This window comes from Muntiacus reevesi, chromosome 1, assembly GCF_963930625.1.
Source record: "Muntiacus reevesi chromosome 1, mMunRee1.1, whole genome shotgun sequence".
Lineage (NCBI taxonomy): Eukaryota > Metazoa > Chordata > Mammalia > Artiodactyla > Cervidae > Muntiacus > Muntiacus reevesi.
Genome location: NC_089249.1, coordinates 222,678,658 through 222,699,692, shown reverse-complemented (window position 1 = coordinate 222,699,692; position 21,035 = coordinate 222,678,658). Strand labels below are relative to the sequence as shown.

At 36.6% G+C, this 21,035-nt stretch overlaps 1 protein-coding gene and 1 non-coding gene across 2 annotated transcripts; both read left to right on the top strand.

Moving 5' to 3' along the window:
- The first annotated feature begins 1,289 nt into the window (after positions 1–1,289).
- On the top strand, positions 1,290–15,616 carry ZCCHC10 (zinc finger CCHC-type containing 10). Its single transcript, XM_065918548.1, has 4 exons — positions 1,290–1,363; positions 10,054–10,215; positions 13,263–13,304; positions 13,943–15,616. The coding sequence occupies exons 1-4, from the start codon at positions 1,323–1,325 to the stop codon at positions 14,208–14,210; spliced, it is 513 nt and encodes a 170-aa protein (XP_065774620.1). The 5' UTR covers positions 1,290–1,322; the 3' UTR covers positions 14,211–15,616.
- Positions 15,617–18,207: 2,591 nt separating this feature from the next.
- LOC136156722 (U6 spliceosomal RNA) lies at positions 18,208–18,311 on the top strand. The gene has a single exon (XR_010661208.1). It is a non-coding gene; the product is annotated as a U6 spliceosomal RNA (small nuclear RNA).
- Positions 18,312–21,035: the final 2,724 nt, after the last annotated feature.

Sequence of the window (21,035 nt, the reverse complement as noted above, 5' to 3'; positions counted from 1 at the left end):
CTGAACTGAACTGAACTGGGGAACTAAGATCCTACATTCCTGGTAGCAACTAAGTCAGAACTTTGCAACTATTGAGCCCTAGTGCTGCAACTAGAGAGTCCGTGTACTGCCATGAAAGATCCTGCATGATGCAACTATCACCCAATGCAGTCTAGTTAATTAATTGAAAAGGTATGTGTGTTTCAAATAAATTTCCATGATCTGATACTAAATGCTACAATATCCTTAAATAATTAATATTTGTATAATCTTTTTCTAGTTGACAAAGCAGTTTTACCTGTATAACCTTCTAACATCACTATGAAATTAAGAAAAATATTATTATATATGTAACATAAGTAACATATATGTACACTTCATAGTTTGTTAAAGTCACTCTTTTTTTAATCATTTTATTTATTTATTTAGTTTTGTCTGTGCTGGATCTTCATTGCTGTGTATGAGCTTTCTCTAGTTGCAGCGAGCAGGGCCTTCTCTTGTTGCAGAGCACAGGCTCTACTGCACTCGGGCTTCAGTAGTTGGGGCAAACAGGCTCCATAGTTGCAGCTCCTAGGCTCTAGAGCACAGGCTCAATAGTTGCAGTACATGGGCTTAGTTGCTGTGGAATCTTCTCCTATCAGGGATCAAACCCGTGTCTCCTGCATTGGTATGTGGATTCTTAACCACTGAGCCACCAGGGAAGCCCCAGTCTTCTTCAACTGATAGTCAATTTTGTTCAACTTATTCCTTTAAACTTTGCTATCCAGACTACTTCTAGTTTCTGAAAACTGCAGTGGGGCTTCCCTGGTGACTCAGACTGTAAAGAATCTGCCTGTAATGAGGGAGACCTGGGTTTGATCACTGGGTTGGGAAGATCCCCTGGAGAAGGGAATGGTTACCCAGTCCAGCATTCTTGCCTGGAGAATTTCATGAACAGAGGAGCCTGGTGGGCTACAATTCATAAGGTCCCAAAAGAGTCAGATGCGACTGAGCAATTAACTTTATTCATTCATGTATATAAAAATGGATTTGTATATAAAGATGGATAGACAGATCCCTCATTCTACAATGTTCTTCCCTGCTTCTCCAAACAACATATGTGGACTCGTCCTTCAAAACCCTTGTTCAGATTAGTCAACTGGCCTCATTCCTCTCCCTCAAACTATAGACTACGCAGGAAACACAACACACCAGGCCCCAACCCACCATTGCCCCAAAAGCAGCTCCAGAGTCTAGCCTGGACCACTGGCTCCGCCCACGCCTACGCCCTTCAGGGTTCGAAGTCCCCGCCCACTTCGTGGAGTTTCCCAAAACCCAGCGCGGCCGTCGGCAGCCGCGCTAAGATGGCGACTCCCATGCATCGTCTCATAGCTCGGAGACAAGCGTAAGCTAGGGCCGGAGTTGGGCGGCGGGGCGGGCTGGGGGCGGAGAGAAGCGCGTCAGCGGGCTATTGAGCGGTGCCGGGAAGCGGGGTCGGTGTCGGATCCTCAGCTTGGCTTGGCGGAGGGTGGCCGTTTTTCTTACACGTCGCCTGCCCACAAGGGGCTCGGGCCAGGGCGAGAAGTTTGATGTCTGTGCACTAGCGATTTCGTGGAAGACGGCTGCGTAAGGCCACTGGGCGGGACCTAGGGGTGACTGAAGAGAGTCTCGCGTTTGGTTCCCGCGAAGGGGACGTCCAGGAATTGGTTACTAAGTGATTTATGCCGATTTGCCCAACCCAGCCGGCGGGCAGCGGCGGGCGCACCCCACGAGTGACCAGGCGAAGCTTGTAGCCCGCATCCAACACCCCCTACTCTCGCCGACGTAAACCTTCAGCTTCCTGTTCAACCTCCAGGCCAGCTGGCTTTTCCTGCCCCATTGTAATCGCCTTACCTAGGAACAGCCTGACTTTTCAAAGCTATCTTCTCACATTTTGCCATTCATTCTCTAACGAATATTAATGTATGCATTACCTATGGCTCTATTTGGGTGTAAGAAAGTGTTCAAGACAGAATATCTGCTTTCAGGAAGCTTACATTCTGTTGGTGGAAAGAGTCGATAAACTAAACATTTTAAGTAAATGCAGTTGGATAGTAAGAGCTTTGAAGGAAATGAGATGGTGGGAAAAGAGAACGGTCCAGGTTAGGTTGGTTGGACTGGAAAGGCATCTCTGAAGAGGTGGGGTTTGAACAGAGATGGAAAGTGTGAGAAGGAGTCAGTCATGAGAGGATTGGGTGAAAGAGCATCCAGAACAACATAATTAATTTGAGACAGGAGAGAACTTAGTTTCTAAGAACTGAAAGGTGTCCATTGTGGCGGCTAATGAGCGAGAGAAGGGCACAAGAGGTTTGCTGTGAACAGATAATGCAGGAGTTCGTATGCCCCTTTCTTGTACAACCTTTTTTTTTTCCTTCTACCTATCTGCACACCCAAACAACGTTCACAACTTAATTCACTCTCAGCTTGTCACTGTTTGCCTGTTTATCATACATCACTCAGCCTGCTCTAGTGTGTATATTTATATTCCCTTTTGTATTTATAGTTTTTTATTCTAAGAGTCCTGATCCTTTTCTTCTCTCTTTGATCAGACTCTGCCTCTCATGCTGGATGGAAAGAGTTCCTTGATCATAAAGGTAAAGACTTAGGGAATCAGAGTGAAGTAGTAGTATGCTTGGTGGAGGAAGGCGGCTTTTCCAAGGTGGTTCTGAGATCTAAATGGAGTAACAGGTCTACTTAAATAGATATCCACTTAAATGGTGTTACCATTTAATCTACTTAAATGGTGTACCAGGGTCTCTCAGATTTGCTCTTTTGGATGTTGGTTCCACACTTGGATAGATCACTCCTTTGGTCCTAAAAATGGCTGCAGTATCTAGAGTCCTTTATAGCCTCTCAGCTTCAAGTTGACAGCATCTCAGTGTCTAGATTGGATTACATGCCTTACCCTAAACCTTGCCTAGGGAATATGAAGTTCTGATTAATTTGGATCTCGTTCTCTTCCCTTGTGGCTCAGATTGTAAAGAATCCTCCTGCAACGCAGGAGACCCCAGTTTGATCCCTGGGTTGGGAAGATCCCCTGGAGAAGGGAAAGGCTACCCACTCCAGTATTCTGGCCCAAAGAATTCCATGGACTGTATAGTCCATGGGGTCCCAAAGAGTGGGACAGGACTGAGAGACTTTCACTTTCACTTTCACTTTCTCTTCCCAGCATAATTGAATGGGTCTTTATAAACAGTGGTTGGATAGGTCAGAGGAGGTGATGATGGCTAGATTGACTAAATCAAACAGTGTCCACTTTTGAAAATAAGACTTTTAGTGCTTTAAGCATGAGTTTTAGAGTATCACAGAGTTAAATGTTCCATTTCTTCAGTATGCTTGTATTCGGTACACGAGCTACATAAAAGTAAAAAACAAAGCTTTAGGAGCTTCTGGTCTTACTGGGAAGAAAACATGGTGTATAACAAAACCTGTCATGGTTTAAAGGCTGTCAGGACAACTCCCAGGGAGTTGGAGACCAAGGGCCATTAGAGGCAAGGAGAGTGCAGGAAAATTTGGGGAATATTTTAGGAGAGAAAGTAAAAGACGAGCTTTTGCTTTTTATTTTATATTCATCAAAAAGATTTGTTTATAAAGAGCAGATAGCGCTTCCACAAGAACAATTTTTAAGCTACAAGTTATGAGAAGTGAGACAGTACTATTGACGTTGTTTTTAAAAGACTTTGGACCAAAGAAGGAAAGGGGGGAGATTTGAACTTCCCATTCAGCAGATCTTTCAGGGGCTTAACTCTGAATCAGATTTAACTCAAACACAATTACATGCAGAATGACAAGAGTAGAACTGATGCTCAGGCTACTTGAGGAGTGGGTATTAGAGCCATAAGCCACTCTGAATATGTTTAACGCACTTGACCCAGGCGATTTGGTCCCCAACATAACAGAAAATTTCCAAGTGAAATGGCTGTAGTACTGCTGGTAATTTGAGGACCTCTGGCCAACAGCAGTGACGCTAATGGACTAGAAGTAGGCAAATGTTGTTTTGACTTTCAAAGTGAGAAGGGTAGATTCTACAAACTAGACTTGTGAACTTGATATCCATTCCAGGCAAAATTCTGGCTGGATATATTAAATCTGTTCAGAAATAAAAGCCAAGTTCATCAGGTATCAAATCATTACAGATTGATAACCCTTACTGCCTTTTTTAGGTATTTGGATTTCAATAAGGCATCTTGGAAAGTCTCTCACAGTATCCTTGTGAACGAAACAGAGCTGTTAGGTACATCAGTTGAACATCATAAACTCAGAGTATTGTTTAATGGTTTAAAGTAAATACACAGAGGTATCCCATGGTGGCCTCACTGTGGTACTCAGTTTGATCTTGTCAACAATTTTTGTAAATGACTTGAATGAGGACACATGTACATGTTTATCAAACCTGCAGTTAACACAAAACTAAGAGGGGTGACTAATACAACGGATAATGAGATCCCAATCCAGAAAGGTCTTGATAGATGAACTCTATGTTGAGTCTAACAAGAAGAAATTTAACAAGGGTAAAATTAAGTATTGTAGTAGTATTTTTTAATTTCCATTTCCAATTGTTCATTGCTAGTATATTCACTTTTGTATACTAACCTTTTTTCCTATGACTTTATTAAACTCATTTATTAGTTTAATAATAAATGGAACTCTTAGGGATCCTCTAGATAGATAATCATTATTGATATTATATTTTTTGTTTATTTGATATGCACATTTTTAAGATTTTTGTTGTGTATTACCACATAGTCTTTCAGAAAGTTTCTGCAACTTACATACTCACCAGCATTTAAAAATGTGTATTTTACTATATTCAGAGTGCCTGTTTTCCACCTTTGCCAACCATAGGCTTAAAGTTTTGCCAATCTGGCAGACATGTCTTAATATTTCAGGTATCAAAGAAGGTTGTTTCACATAAAAAGGCTGTACTGTTAAAAACACTTCCTTAAACCTTAGCTTAGTAGAAAAGGAATGTTATTAAATAGGGTATTCATTTGAAAAGAAATGCTTGCTGGTCTTGTTTATTTTGAAATTATAGGTCTGTCTCAGCATTCTATATAGAAGATGTAAGTATTTTTAAGAATGATTAGTTAGTAAATGTTTATCTATTTGGCTGTGCCTCATGGCATGTAGGGATATTGACTCCCTGACCAGAGATCGAGTCTGTGCCCTCTGTCACGGAAGCTTGGAGTTTTAACCACTGAACCATCAGAGAAGTCTCTAGTTAACGTTTAGAACATCATAGGTGGGCTTCAGATATTAGTGGAAGTTCTGTTTATAGCAACAAAAAACAGACCCCACAGTGTGGCTGATAATATTTTTAACAGTTGAGATCCCAGGCTATCAATTTCTTACAATATTGGGAAAACAAACTGTAATTTGAAGAAGACGACTTTATTTCCTTGATTCTGAAAGGCTTCCATCCTCCTCCATAATTTCATTACTAGGAAATATTGTGAAAGACTTTGAAATGGATTAAAAAAAAAAAGATTACTGGCTGAGTTGTCTAATCCCCTATCCTGGCTATGTGACCCTATCAGGACCTGTGCCTCATTGTCTTTGACCTATTTTAAAACTGTAAATTGTAGAAAAATCAAAGAGAAGATTCCTACCCATGCAAAGCAGTACAACTGATTCTTGCCCTTTGGCTGTTGACCAGTTTTTAACTATTAGTAAATTTGTTTCCTGCATTCCTGGTTGCCCATATATGTGTGTTATTTGAATACTGTTCTAAACCAGTTCCAACATCTTACTGGTTCCCATATTAATTAATGATTAAATAAAACCTTTGACATGTGTTCATTATATATTTGTATTAGAGTCATGATTTTACATTTTTTACTAATTATCCTTTAATGTTTTTTATTTTATCATTTCTGGGATGCATATTACAATAGTTGTTGTTTAGTTGCTAAGTCATGTCCAACTCTTTTGTGACCCCCATAGACTGTAGCCCACAAGGCTTCTCTGTCCATGGGATCTCCCAGGCAAGAAATACTGGAATGGGCTACCATTTCCTTCTCCAGGGGGTCTTCCCGACACAGGAGTTGAACCCGTGTCTCTTGCTTGGCAGGCAGATTCTTTACCACTGAGCCACTTGGGAAGCCCTGCATTACAATGTGTGTGCTAAGTCACTTCAGTCATAGCCAACTTTCTGCCACCATATGGACTGAAGGCTGTCAGGCTCCTCTGTCCGTGGGATTCTCCAGGCAAGAATTCTGGAGTGGGTTTCCATGTCCTACTCCAGGGGATCGTTCCAACCCAGGGATCAAACCTGTGTGTCATATGTCTCCTGCGTTGGCAGGTAGATACTTTACCACTGGCACCACCTGTATATATTAAATGTTAGTGATTCTTTTTACCTGAAAAGTGGGCAACTTAATGTTAAGTCCGTAAAGTCTTTTATTATAGAAAGCCTTAACAATTTGCTGTACTATTACATATTGAGATAAACTCTGAAGTTATAGTCATGGTACTGGCAGTTGTTTATGGAATTTTATGAACTATTACTAGGCAAAAAGCTGACTCTTCTTTATTATCTTTTAATACTACTGCTGGGTCTTAGTTCCTTACTTAAAACATTAATTTAAAAAAAAAACACATTAATTTTTCACATTAGGATTGGCTTATTTTTGGACAAGTGCTAAAAATGTTTTTTAATTAATTTATTTGTTTATTTTTGGCTTCACTGGGTCTTCATTGCTGCATGTGGACATTCTCTAGTTGCTTTGAACAGGGACTGTTCTCTAGTTGTACATGGGCTTCTTATTGTGGTGGCTTCTCTTGTTGCACAGGCTCTATGGCACTTGGACTTCAGTAGTTGTGGTGTGTGGGCTCAGTAGTTGCAGCTCCAGGGCTTAGTTGTCCCAAGACATGTGGATCTTCCTTCATCAGGGATCAAACTGTGTGTCCCCTGCACTGGTAGGCGGATTCTTAACTGCTGGACCACCAGGAAAGTCCAAAATAAATTACTGTCAAAATTACAGAAGCTGGCCCACAATGTGGGAATTAGTCAATGAAAAGCATACTATAAACAATATATGTTCTCTTAAACCCTTGCCTACTTTAACAGTCATTCATTTTACAAACATTTACTGAGCACCAATTATGTGTTCTCCAGGGATAAAAAGATGACTACTCTATGTTGAAATTAAAAGTGCAGCATCTCATCATGCACCCATGTTTGAGGAATTGGCAAGTATCATTAGTCCACATGGTTGATTAGTCTAACGTGTAGACTGATAGTCACCGCTCCCGTTTGTATATTACTTTATGCCAGATCCTTGTTGCTTACTATACAAACATCCCAGTTTGTAGAATGAGGATATTATTCTCAAACTCATTGGGTTGTCATGGGGATTAGATGTATTTATGCATAAGTAGTATTTAGCTAAATTCCTGACATACAGTAAGTATGAAACATGGTTATGGTCTTGTCTAATTCTCACAATAATCTAGTGAAGTAGATATTGTCCCATTTTTTAGAATAAGAAACTGAAGTTAAAAAATCAGCTTTCTAAAGAGCCTAAAACTATGTAGTGAAACAGCCAAGATTTTTTAAAAAATTTATTGTAAAAAAAAATTTTATTGTGACCTATAACACGATCTACAAAAAAGTTCAGACAACATAAGTATGTCCTTAATAAATAGTTTTAAAAAGAACATCCCAAGCTACAATAATAAAGATAGTACTGGCACAAAAACTGAACAATAGATAGAAACTGAACAAGATAGAAAGCCCAGAGATAAACCCATGCACCTATGGACACCTTATCTTTGACAAAGGAGGCAAGAATATACAATGGAGAAAAAACAGTCTTTTCAATAAGTGGTTCTGGGAAAACTGGACAGCTACATGTAAAAGAATGAAATTAGACCATTTCCTAACACCATACACAAAAATATACTCAAAATGGATTAAAGGCCAGAAACACTATAACACTCTTAGAGGAAATCATAGGCAAAACACTGATGTAAATCACAGCAATATCCTCTTTGACTTACCTCCTAGAGTAATGGAAATAAAAACAAAAATAAATGAGTAGAACCTAATTAAACTTAAAAGCTTTTGCACAGCAAAGAAAGCTAGAAACAAGATGAAAAGACAACCCTTAGAATGGCGGGTAATAATTGCAAATGAAACAACTGACGAAAGATTAATCTCCAAAATATACAATTCGTGTAGCTCAATACCAGAAAAACAAACAACCTAATCAAAAAGTGGGAGGAGAAGAAAGCTAGAAACAAGATGAAAAGACCACCGTTAGAATGGCGGGTAATAATTGCAAATGAAACAGCTGACAAAAGATTAATCTCCAAAATATACAATTCATGTAGCTCAATACCAGAAAAACAAACAACCTAATCAAAAAGTGGGAGGAAGACCTAAACATTCATTTCTTCAAAGAGGAGTTTACTGATCCCAATATAAAACCTTTCTAAACTCAGTTACGAAAAAGTTGACTTAAAACTCAACGTTCAGAAAACTAAGATCATGGCATCCGGTCCCATCACTTCATGGCAAATAGATGGGGAAACAATGGAAATAGTAAGAAACTTTATTTTGGAGGGCTCCAAAATGACTGCAGATGGTGACTGCAGCCATGAAATTAAAAGACACTTGCTCCTTGGAAGAAAAGCTATGACCAACCTAGACAGCATATTAAAAAGCAGAGACATTACTTTGCCAACAAAGGTCCATCTAGTCAAAGCTATGGTTTTTCCAGTAGTCATGTATGGATGTGAGAGTTAGACTATAAAGAAAGATGAGTGCCGAAGAATTGATGCTTTTGAACTGTGGTGTTGGAGAAGACTCTTGAGAGTCCCTTGGACTGCAAGGAGATCCAACCAGTCCATCCTAAAGGAAATCAGTCCTGAATACTCATTGGAAGGACTGATGCTGAAGCTGAAACTCCAATACTTTGGCCATCTGATTGGAAAAGCTGACTCACTGGAAAAGACCCTGATGATGGGGAAGATTGAAGGTGGGAGGAGAAGGGGAGGACAAAGGATGAGATGGTTGGATGGCATCACCGAGGTGATGGACATGAGTTTGAATAGGTTCCGGGAGTTAGTGATGGACAGGGAAGCCTGGCGTGCTGCAGTCCATGGAGTCGCAAAGAGTCAGACCTGGCTGAGTGATTGAACTGAACTGAAACTCACTTATGAATTCTAATTATTAAAAAAATATTTGTGGACTTCCATGGCAGTCAGTGGTTAGGATTCCACACTCCCAATGCCAGGGGCACAGGTTTCAATCCTAGGTTGGGAAACTAAAATCCCACATGCCACACAGCATGGCCAAAGAATAAAATAAAAATTTATCTATAGAGTCTTTTGGATTTGCAGTACACATGATACATCATCAGTAAGGAATGACAGTTTTTTTTCTTCCTTTCCAATTCTTTTATCTGTTTTTTCTCCACTTGTCAATCTTAATTCAATCTCAGGGATTGAGATTTTTCTTAGTCTCCTAGGTGACTAGAAGCTGGGCAGCACTTCATACACCGTTGCTTTATTCTTAGGGTAAAGCTCTTCAGAGTCCTAACTCTGAATGCATAATTTGTCTCCCTTGCTTGTTATAAATGATGCCTGCTTACTCTCCCGAGTTGGGAAAAGGCCCCAGGACAAGAGTTGAGTTAAATGTAGAGCTGACCACTCTGGGTTTCCCTCCTTCTCCATATCTTGGCTTGGTGATTCTTTAACCTCTTTGTTAGTTCTCTGATCCTTGAGCAGGTTGTTAAAAATGTTTTGGCTGTCTTTTCTAATTCTAAGCTGAAGAGTTGGTCTGAATTATCTAGACTGCCCTTACTAGAGTGGAATTGAGGAAACAAGGTTTGAACTCAGTTCTGTCTAACTCTAAGGTCCAAGCTCTTAACCACTTACTGTATTGCCTAGTGATTAAATCTAACAGCTAATTTAAAGTGTAAAATGATGTTTATTTTTGAATTGTACCTTAAACATACACATCATTTTATGCTTATATTGTTTATGTTTCTCACAGCAGAAAATGTCAAGTCAAAAATTTAAGGCCTGTTTTCTTATTTTTTTATCTTGTAGTGAAGCAAATAAGCAACATGTAAGATGTCAGAAATGCTTGGAATTTGGACATTGGACTTATGAATGCACAGGAAAAAGAAAGTACCTACATAGGCCTTCAAGAACAGCAGAACTAAAGAAAGCTTTAAAAGAAAAAGAAAACAGATTGTTATTACAACAAAGGTAAGGTTACATATGGTGTTCAAAGGAATATTTATTTTTATTTATAAAATTTATTATGGGACTAAATATCTTATGATGGCTATCCAGATTTAGATTATAAATACTAGCTAATGTTTAATGAGAATTACTGGTGCAAGGTACCATGCTAAGCTCTTTACAAGACCCAGCCCAACCAAAATAAATAAAATTATTTTTAAAAACTTATTTCAAAAAGTGTATTTTAATGATACATCATTATATGACTTGTGGAATTTATTTAGCATGGGAAGAATTCAAAGAACTAAGTGACATTGCTATACCATCTACCTGTTAAGGTTAACAAAATACATACAGGAATTAACTTGATACTGAATTCTGTCATAGTCAAGCAGTAAGATTGATGGATACAAAAACTAGAAAAAAAACAAACTGATGTCTTTAAAAGATACAGTTCCAGTAGAATATTTTATGTATGTGTGTGTGTTAGTTGCTCAGTCATGTCCAGCTCTTTGTGATCCCATCAACTGTAGCCAGTCTCCTCTGTCCATGTAATTCTCCAAGCAAAAATACTGGAGTGGGTAGCCATTCCATAATAGTTACTAAAATTTATAATATATTTTACATTGTTTTAATCAATTTGCATAGTAGCAGTGATGATGGTAATTCAACTCAGAATTTTTAAGCACTTTTAAAACTTTATGATCACATGTAATTAAAAGATACAATTTCAAGTTATGTTATGTCTATGTTTTTATTGCAGAGAAATATAAATGGTCACTACAATGTTCAGGCATAAAAATATATTAGGATACATTCTGTGGGGAAAGGAAAGTAAAAACACTGGTTCAAAGAGGAAAAGGGATAATGTAAAAGTGCCAATTGTTAAAGATAAGCTTGTTCATATTTTTTAAAAATTAATTATTATAGGTATCAAATTTTGTGATATTTACATTATCAAATGATAATGTGATAATTTGATAATTGATAATTTGATTTTAATGATAATATCATTACAATTATCAATGATAATTTATAATTATCAAATTATCAAAATGATATAACAATATTCTTTTTTAAATGTCAATATTTTATATATAATATGCCAGAGTTTATACCCTCTGCAAATATTGAAACTTAGGATAGAAAAAGATGAGGAGAAAAACATAATTTTTAAAAATTCATTTATTAGGAATGTAAGCAAAACATGATAAGAGTTATGAATAATTTCATTTTAACATCTACTTTTGTTTTTCTAGTTGTATTACACAAGTATCTTGATCTTAAAAAATGCATACAACTACCCACTCCAGTACTCTTGCCTGGAAAATCCCATGGACAGAGGAACCTGGTAGGCTACAGTCCATGGGGTCACAAAAGAGTCAGACATGACTGAGTGACTTCACTTTCACTTTCACATGAATTTTAGTTTTGACTCTGTTAAGTAGACTGCTAATTATTTTGGTTCAGTGATAAAATTATGGAAGTGTGTGAATTTTAGTGATCTTGAATTCTTGTGGTGTGGTTTAACACATGTACTTCTACCATTTATTTTAATTGCAAAAATGACAATTCTTCAGTAAGTAATTCCATCGTGTAAAACAACTTTACATAAATACATGTTTATATTTGAAGATCTGGGAAATAAGGATAGAAGCATTGTCTAGTATATGCAGAGAAGTTCAGAATATAAAAATGTTAAATTTATAGGACAGTGTAGAGTAATAGAAGTAATTCTGTAATTTGAAAGCCTGATTTAGTAGGCATGTTGTTTGGCAGCTATATAGCAGCAAGCCATTTATATATTTAAAATCACTCAGAAATCGCCAGACTTTTTTCTTTATAAATAATGAGGGAGCATAATCTTAAAGTGTTAAGTCTGGTTTTAAAACTGAACATTTGGAGGACATGCAGAAAAATTAATGGTTTGCGAAGTTTTTTTGTTTGTTTTTAAAATTTTTTTGCCTGTGCCTAGTGGCCTGTGGGATCTTAGTTCCCTGGCAGAGAATAGAACCCGTGCCCCCTGCAGTGGAAACACAGAGTCTTAACTATTAGACTGTCAGGGAAGTCTCAAGAAATGGGACTTTTTAATTTTTATCGGAGTGGTTGATTTGGACTTCCCTGGTAGCTTGCAGTGGTAAAGAATCTGCCTGCCATTGCAGAAGACTTGAGTTTGATCCCTGGGTTGGGAAGATCCTCTGGAGAAGGAAATGACAATTCACTCCAGTATTCTTTCCTGGGAAATCCCATGGACAGAGGAGCCTGGTGGGCTACAGTCCATGGGATTGCAAAAGAGTCGGACAGGACTTAATGACAAAGAACAACAATTGTTGATTTACAATGTTGTATTAGTTTTAAGTGTACACCAAAATGAATCATTTAAGAAAAAATTTTTTAATAGTTGCTTTTCTTTTTATATAAAATGACCACTTATAATACCATTCTAGAAAACCAAATTATAAATTACAATTGTTCTGCTATTATTTACTTTGTTCTATTGTTCACTAAGTAGTTGATTTAGCTGTGTCAACCCAAGTTCACAATTAAAAAAGAAGCAAATTAGTGTGTTTGCTCATTTTAACTATTAACTTATGAGACTTCTAAAATACAGTCGATAGCATCTGTCTTAAGAGCTAGTTAATTTAACTGCATGTACCACACATGCGTGCTCAGTTGTATCCGATTCTTTGCAACCTTATGGCCAGTAGCCCACCAGGCTCCTCTGTCCATGGGATTTTTCAAGCAAGATTACTGGAGTGGGTTGCTATTTCTTCCTCTAGGGGATCTTCCCAACCCAGGGATTGAACCCACGTCTCTAGGTCTCCTGCAGTGGCATGCAGATTCTTTACCACTGAGCCACCTGAGTAGCTCATGCGTGGACCATATACACCTGCAGTAGGAAACTTTTCTCTTGGTTATAATAAGAAACACTGGACTCTCAGTACATGTTACAAAAGACAAAGTGTTTCTCCAGTGTAAAACAGTTTTGGGGATATCAGAAGGGTTTGTCTGAGCTGTTTATAATCACTCTATTAACAAGAGCTCCTCCCCCTTTCCCTGTTGCTTATCAGCATTGGAGAAGCTAATGTAGAAAGAAAGACCAAGAAGAAAAGGTATGTGTGGCTTTAATATTATATAGGTAATATATAATAACAGTTGGAGGGATAGGATGGTTGATTTTAAAATAATAGTTACAAGATTTGGATCTGAAGTCTCTCGTTTGCGATTCATGATTAAACATCATCCTGTTTTCTGATACTTCCTCTGTTTACTTGTCTGGAGTTTCTTCCTTTGTTTCTCCTTTTTCTCCAACTTTCCAGGGTCCTTATACCTGGGAATAGTAAGTAATTTCTCTTGTCTTAGATTAGGAAATGTTATTAGAAATTATTGGTAAGAAATTATTGACCAGCTGTATCTTGTCTAAAGTAGTTAAGGTTATGAACCACTGTACATGAGGTTTAAATAAACCCAGTTGTTAAACTGCAACTATATTCTAACATTCACTCTGAAGCATAATATAGTATGTTCACTTTTCTCAAATTCCATCCTAGAAATTTAAAGACCTTCTGGTGGAGTGAAAGGGTGGGCACATTAGGGTTACTAACAGTTAGGCAATCCATAAAGCATCAAATCTAGTGATACCATACTGGCAAAGCTTCAGTATATGTATATATATGCATAACACCCAAGTGAAATTGCTTTTAAACATTCTATTAAATGTCAGCTTCTCATGCATATAATTATCTAATAGGTCTAAGAGTGTAACCAGTTCCAGTAGCAATAGCAGCGACAGTTCAGCCAGTGATTCTTCATCAGAGAGTGAAGAGACATCTACCTCATCTTCCTCAGAGGACAGTGACTCTGATGAAAGCTCCTCCAGTTCATCGTCTTCCGCTTCCTCCACAAGCTCCTCCTCGTCCTCTGATTCAGACTCAGATTCCAGCTCTTCCAGTAGTAGCAGCACTAGTACAGATAGTAGTTCTGATGATGAACCACCAAAGAAGAAGAAAAAGAAGTAGAATTGCTCCATCCATATTGGACTAATGGACTGAAAACATTAATGTGATTCTCAGAAGGGAATTCAGAATGTGTTATGGCCAAATAGGTTAACTGGCCAACATTTCTAGAGTTCAGAAGTTTCTAAATGTTTTACATTGTAAGAGCATAAAAAGTATTAATAATGGATTATATATATATATATACACACACACATATATATATATAAAGACTTTTTTATTTTAGGGGTGAATCTTGTTTTTCTTTTTTATCTTTAAAATATATCTCTAAAATTAATCAAAGCTTAAATCTAGTAAATATGTTTTTGTGATGAAACCTATCTTTTCTCCCTGTGAAATAAATGCCATACTCTGTTCCATGTTAGTGCCGTGTATCAGACATTTTTCAGGACAAAGCATCATAATACCTGGCAGTGAATTTCTAATGCTTTTGGCTGTATGTTATTATGTGAGATTTAATACATTAGAAACTTAAAGAGTTTTCCTACTGTTACTAAATGTGCTCTATTTTTGTGTTTATGTTCAGAAAGTTGTTCTGACTTCTTGTCCTAAATGAAAAGTTCAAGAAACCTGTTAATAAATTTATACCTTTTGGATGTTACAAGTTTCAGGTTACTGTGTTTTATCATTCATTTTCTTCTGGTTCTTAGAGTTACCCTTTTCTGAGGAAGGTGATTCTAGAGGAACTTAAAAAAGAGCAAAAATTCTGAAACTACATAGGAGTGTAGTCTTGGTGCCTTTGGATAAATTCAATGTGTCAGAAGAGAAAACAGTCATTTAAAAAGCTAACTTATGTAAAAGGGATATAAATACTTTTGTGTGTCAATATGCTACAAAAGATACCATTCAAAGGGGTAGGAGGAAGAGATGTAGTTTTTACAGAAAATTAGAGTGATGTTGGCTGCCTTTTACTAAATTTTTTTATAAAGTTTTCATAAAGATTGCCTTTTACCATTTTGCAATGTGGTATGACTGTTTATATGGTAACTCATCATATATGAGTCTACTGCATAAATATGAGTGACTTGGATTAATCTAGTGTGTTTACATAGCATATACACAGTTGAAATCTAGCATGAAAGTTTAAAAAGAAATACTGCCAAGTATTTCTTAAAAGTAAAATACTCTGTCATGATGAAATTATTTGATTTAACATCACATTATTTTGTGATGTGTTTTAAATTTTTGGAAAGAGGTATCGTTTGTAGAAAAATCTTGATTTAGGTAAAATATAGGTTTTTAAAACTACAGATGTTGTCTTTTTATATTTTTATGAAAAAGCAGTAGAAAATTACTTTTGAAGGAAATGAACTTCTATTTAAATGTTTAAATGTATGTATGTTGTCAGTTTAAAGATCTGTAATTACATGTTTTACAGAATCATCTGCTTTCAGTGATTATAAATGCTCTCAAAACATCATTTTAAGGCTCTATACAGAATGTGTCAGTTGACAGGCAGATTTGATAAAACTACTAATGAAATGCAGTTTACAATGTTTGTGATCTCTGTAAGGGCAATTTTAGCAGTGAAAAAACTTGGAAGGGAAACGTGTGCATAGGTTATATCACTTGCAATTAATAAAACTCAGTTTGTGCTGATGAGCTTAAGCTTCTTTAATGTCTCTGCTATTTTTCTTAATGCCATTTCTTATCCATTTAGATGGTAAGAACATTTAAATTCTAATTATTTTTACTATTACAACTATTCAAAGTCATACCTAGAAAAGTACAGAGGTCAAGATCCTTACTCTAGTCACACAGTTTACTCAAAAAAGCAGACTCAATGGCACAGTGGAGAGTAACTTCCAAAGAATTTACCCTATCCTGCCTAAAAGCAGAAGTCTGGAAGTTGAATCCCTGGCAAATGTAATATATTATTTCTCAGAACCATATCAAAAGGAGTCATAATCAGATCATAGGTTTTTACTCCTCAAACGTTTGTTAGTATGACTGTACAATATAGTAAATTTGTCTTGGCATTAGGCCAAAAGTTAGCACTGGAAATGGAAAAAAGTACAGAGAAAGTGTACTTCATAGTCATGATTTTATTTATTTTTTTTAACTTGCTAATTTGAACTAACCGTAGGTTTACAGAGAATCTGTAAAATTACAATTTCCTTGTATACCTCACGTAGCTTCCCCTAATGTTAGCATCTTACATAACCATAGTACAATGAGCAGAACCAAGAAATTAATACTTGATAAAATACTGTTAGTTAAACCAAAAACTTTACTCACGTTTCACCAGTTTTCTCAGTTGTGTTCTATTTCTGTTCCATTATATTACCCAGAAAATGCATTTCGTTACTTCTAAATCTACTATTGTCTCTAAGTTCCTTTGTCTTTCCTTATCTTTCATGCCCTTGTCACTGTTGAAGAGTATTGATCGGTTATTTTGTCTAATGTCCCACAATTTGGATTTGTCAAATGTTTTCTCATGGCTGAACTGATGTTATGCTTTTTGGAATAATATCACAGAAATGAAAAATTCCCAATATCGATAAAGTCATTTACTATTGGTGATATTGACCTTGATCACTAGGTTAAGGTGGTTTCATCAGATTTCTCCATTACAAAAACTGTCTTTCCCTTTTTAATTGATAGATATCTTGGAGGAGATACTTTTAGACTGCAAATTGTCCTCACAGTCACCTACTACTTTTAGTGTAGATAACAATAGTTATTATTGTGATGTTTGGCAAATAGTAATTTTCCACTTTCCTCTTTACTTCTACACTAATTGGAATTATACTATAAGGAAGAGCTGCGTCTTCTCTCCCATTCATTTAATCGATGGTACTGCGGACTCGTAAATGTTTCTTCTGTCCTGTGGGTTAAAATTCAATAATAGCGTTGTTTTTTGGCTCAAATTATTCCACCTTTGACTATTAGAAGCATTCCTTCAGGTTGGCTCCTTCGTTTTTTGTTTTTTTTTTTAATCTTCATCTTTTTGTTAGTACTTCCTTACCTTTTGAAATCACAAGATGTTCTGGGTTCATCTTGTGATCTCCTTGCCCTGTCTTTGAACCAACCACTTCTCCAAGGGACCTGTCCTGATTTTTAACTGGAGAACGATGTTTAGAATCCATGATCTGGGTGCTGTCTTTGTAGGTTTTTTATGCATTTTGAATAATCGTGTTCTAGTTAAGACATGGAGACCTGCCGTTACTAGGAGGAAATGAGGTGTCATCACCTTCAACATTTCTCAGCCTAACTTTCTTAATTTCACAGTACTCTTCAAGCAGCAAAGTTCTTTGGCAACAAATGGAAGAGACAAAGTCTTTAATCAAAAATTGTCATTACATCCTCCCTTCCCCTTTACAGTATATCTAAATTGATAACAGGCCAAATATATATTCAGACCTTGGACTATTGGTGCCTTAACTGAAAGGGGTCGCATGGTGTCTGTCCATGGGGTCGCATAGAGTCAGACATGGCTTAGTGACTAAACAATGACAGCAAATTGAAAGAAGTTGGCCCAAAGGAATATTTCAAATTGTATTTTTGTATGCTGTCCTTCAGGTTTTTACATCTTGGTAAAATTATACCATAAAAAGATGTAGGTGTGGGGGGGGTGGTGTGAGAAAGACAGAGAAAGGTAGTATGAAAGAAGAAGAGTGAAAGGGAAGCCAGGATGACATCTGACTGCAGACATTCTCAGATGCATTTTAGGAGAGTATGGATGGAAGTTGAGGACCTGGAAATTGCCAATGTCTTTGGAAAGTCTTTTGTATCCTCCCAAGGATACTTGCGCATGGGATACAAGGTTATCAATAGTAACCACAAACATCAGTATAACTCCTATTTGGAAGGTACTGTGCTACAATGTATAAATAACACTTCAACAGTGATTTCCTTGGAGTTCACTATCAGCTGGGGAGACACACACACAAAAACACTAAAATGAAAAAAGGCTTTCATTAAAATATAGGGAACTGAAACCATATTTATTACCGTTCCTCCTGACAACTAATAACATGGTAGAAAAGAAACAGACACAGTGCTCGCTTTGGCAGCACATATACTAAAATAGGAACGATACAGAGATTAGCATGGCCCCTGCGCAAGGATGACACACAGATTCGTGAAGTGTTCCATATTAAAAAAAGAAAAAGAAAGGAAGAAACAGACACAAAGTATAAACCCATAAGGCAAAGAGAAAAGGAAAGGAGATGAAACATGAGAAACTGCAATTCTTGTGGAAGCTGGAAAATTTGATGGAATCATGGATGCCTACTTAAACAACCAAATCATTTTAAGGGCCCAATCGTAACCCTACAGTGAAGGAAAGTCAATAGGAAGCAAGCCAATTCTTGCCATGGAACTCTGCGAAGGCTCCAAACTCAACGACAGCATGCACTCATCAGCCAAGGTCAGGGAGGGCTTAAGGACAGAGTGATGGTAAGTTTATGTAAGAAGCTACGCCCCTGTGTACTCCTCTCCTATTTGTGCTGTCTTAGTGGGTTTATGGTTATTATTATTTTTCATTACTTGAATGTGACATTTTGCAAGTAGTAGTAAACACCTGAGTTCAACCTTTTATGAGTATTATGTTAATTTAAAATTAAGTAAGACACAGTACAAGTCACCATGTGCTATAAGCTACTTGGGTTATAGGTAATAAATGCTATGAGGCCACACTGATAAATCCATAGCACTGGATCTTACTCTCCCAAAAATTCTGGTCAAAATCAGGAATGAAAAACCATGCAACTATTGGGTAATATTTTTACATAAACATTGTGGTGTACATTTGATAAAACAATTCCCTTCCTTAAGAAGTCCTAAGAGTATTCTGAGATTATTTCTGTACTAGGCAAATCCATAGGGTCAATAAACATGTAAGCCAATATAACTAGATACTTGTCCAAAGAAAATCACCCCTAACTAGTTAGCTGCCTTGGAGAGAATCAGTGAGTATGTGGACAAAGGAAAAAACACTTATTTATGCAAAATTTAACAGCCAGTATTAAGTATCTGTCTTCGTCCTCTGAGGATTAATAGGCTATTAATAAACACTTATAGACATGTGTTAAGTAGTTCAAGCTTAAGTCACTAGAGAGCTTAGAGTCTTAACCACAGGGAGAGTTTGGTAAAGCCTTCCAAGGTGCTGTATATGGCTGAGAAAGAGCTGTTGAACCCATGTAAACATATATATAGATACATAATTAATATTCATAGTTATTAAATTAATTGATCACCTTATAAAAACATACAAATGTTCAAGAAAAATTGTTTTTTCACATTTTAGATTTATTGCTTTAATTTACATTTAGATTTATTGTTTTAGTATCTTTATCATTAAGATAAAAGAATGAGATATTATTTCAATTTTTTCAGAAGAGAAATGAGGGTCATTCTTGATGATGTTGGTCCCCAGAGCTTTGACATAGTGACTCATCCCCATCACTCTTTGCAAGGCCAGAGGGAACACATCTCCTTACAGCAGATCGTATGTTGTGTGATTTTTGTACAAGTCTAACAAGATTATACTAACTTAACACATTAAAGATGAGAGTGGAAAGAAGGTGACAAATATGAGAGATACTGAGAAGGTAGAAATTACAGAACTCAGTGATCGGTTGATTTTGTGGTGAAAGAGGTGAACCCAGGAAGGTTTCAAGATCTGTTGTTTGGATGATTGGTAATAAAAGTATTCATTTCAGTATAATTATAATAATAGTAGCAACTACTACCTTGGCAAATAAAAATTGACCCTAGAAATTAGAGAAAGGTGAAATAATTTTTAACACGATGGAATACTACAGTTTTTGAAAATTTTCAGATACCACTTGGGTGTCTGAAAATTAGTCTGTAGAGTTTGACCAAATTGCTGATAGTTATCATATTTGGGTGCCAAGAACTCAGTGATCGGTTTATAATTACACTATAATTTACACTTTTTATTTCGTTACTTTCCAATTTTCTTTTTTCATTGCTTTCTTTCATTCTTTTTTTTTGGCTACATGGCTTGCAGATTCCTGACCAGAAATTAAATCCCGTCTATGGCAGTGAAAGTGCCAAGTCCTAACCACTGGACTGCCAGGAAATTCCTGCCAATATTTTCTTTTCAGAACTTTATGAGGTGCAATTGACCTACAATGATCTTCACGTATTTAAAGTATATAATTTGATGGATTTTGACATCTATATACACCCATGAAATCATAACCACAAGCAAGATAATTAAACCTTGCCTCACAAAGCTTCCATGTGCTCTTTTGTAATCCTTCCCACCCATTCCTCTTTGCTTACCCTATCTGCCATTAGTCCCCAGAAAACTACAAATATAGCTTACTTAACTATAGAATAGTTTGCATTTTTTGAATGTATATAAATAGAATTATATAGTATGTACTTTTTTGGTCTGCTTTCTTTCAACATGATTATTTTGGGACTCATTTTTTTCTTTTTTTAAGATTTTTTTTATGTGGACCATTTTAAAGTCTTTATTGAACTTATTACAATATTCTTCCTGCTTTATATTTTTGTTTATTGGCCATGTGGTATGTGGGATCTTAGCTCCCTGACCAGGGATGGAACCAGCAACTGCTGCATGGAAAGGCAAAGTCTTAACTGCTGGACTGCCAGAGATGTCCTTCATTCTTGTGGTCATGTTTATCAACAGTTTATTCCTTTTTACTGATAGTAGTATTCTACTGTATGGATATACCAAATTTGTTTATCCACTCATGTATTGATGGATATTTAGACTGTTTTCAGTTTTTGGCTACTACAAACAAAGCTACTATGAACATTCATGTATAAATCTTTGTGTGGATATATGCTTTCATTTGTCTTGGGGAGATTCCTAGAGGAAAGAATTAA

What these genes read in the sequence shown, in the direction of transcription:
- ZCCHC10 (XM_065918548.1), top strand. Translation starts at nt 1,323, where the DNA reads ATGGCGACTCCCATGCATCGTCTCATAGCTCGGAGACAAGC. An exon ending in CTCATAGCTCGGAGACAAGC is followed by an intron (nt 1,364 to 10,053) that starts GTAAGCTAGGGC and finishes TTTATCTTGTAG; the next exon opens with TGAAGCAAATAAGCAACATG. An exon ending in AGATTGTTATTACAACAAAG is followed by an intron (nt 10,216 to 13,262) that starts GTAAGGTTACAT and finishes GTTGCTTATCAG; the next exon opens with CATTGGAGAAGCTAATGTAG.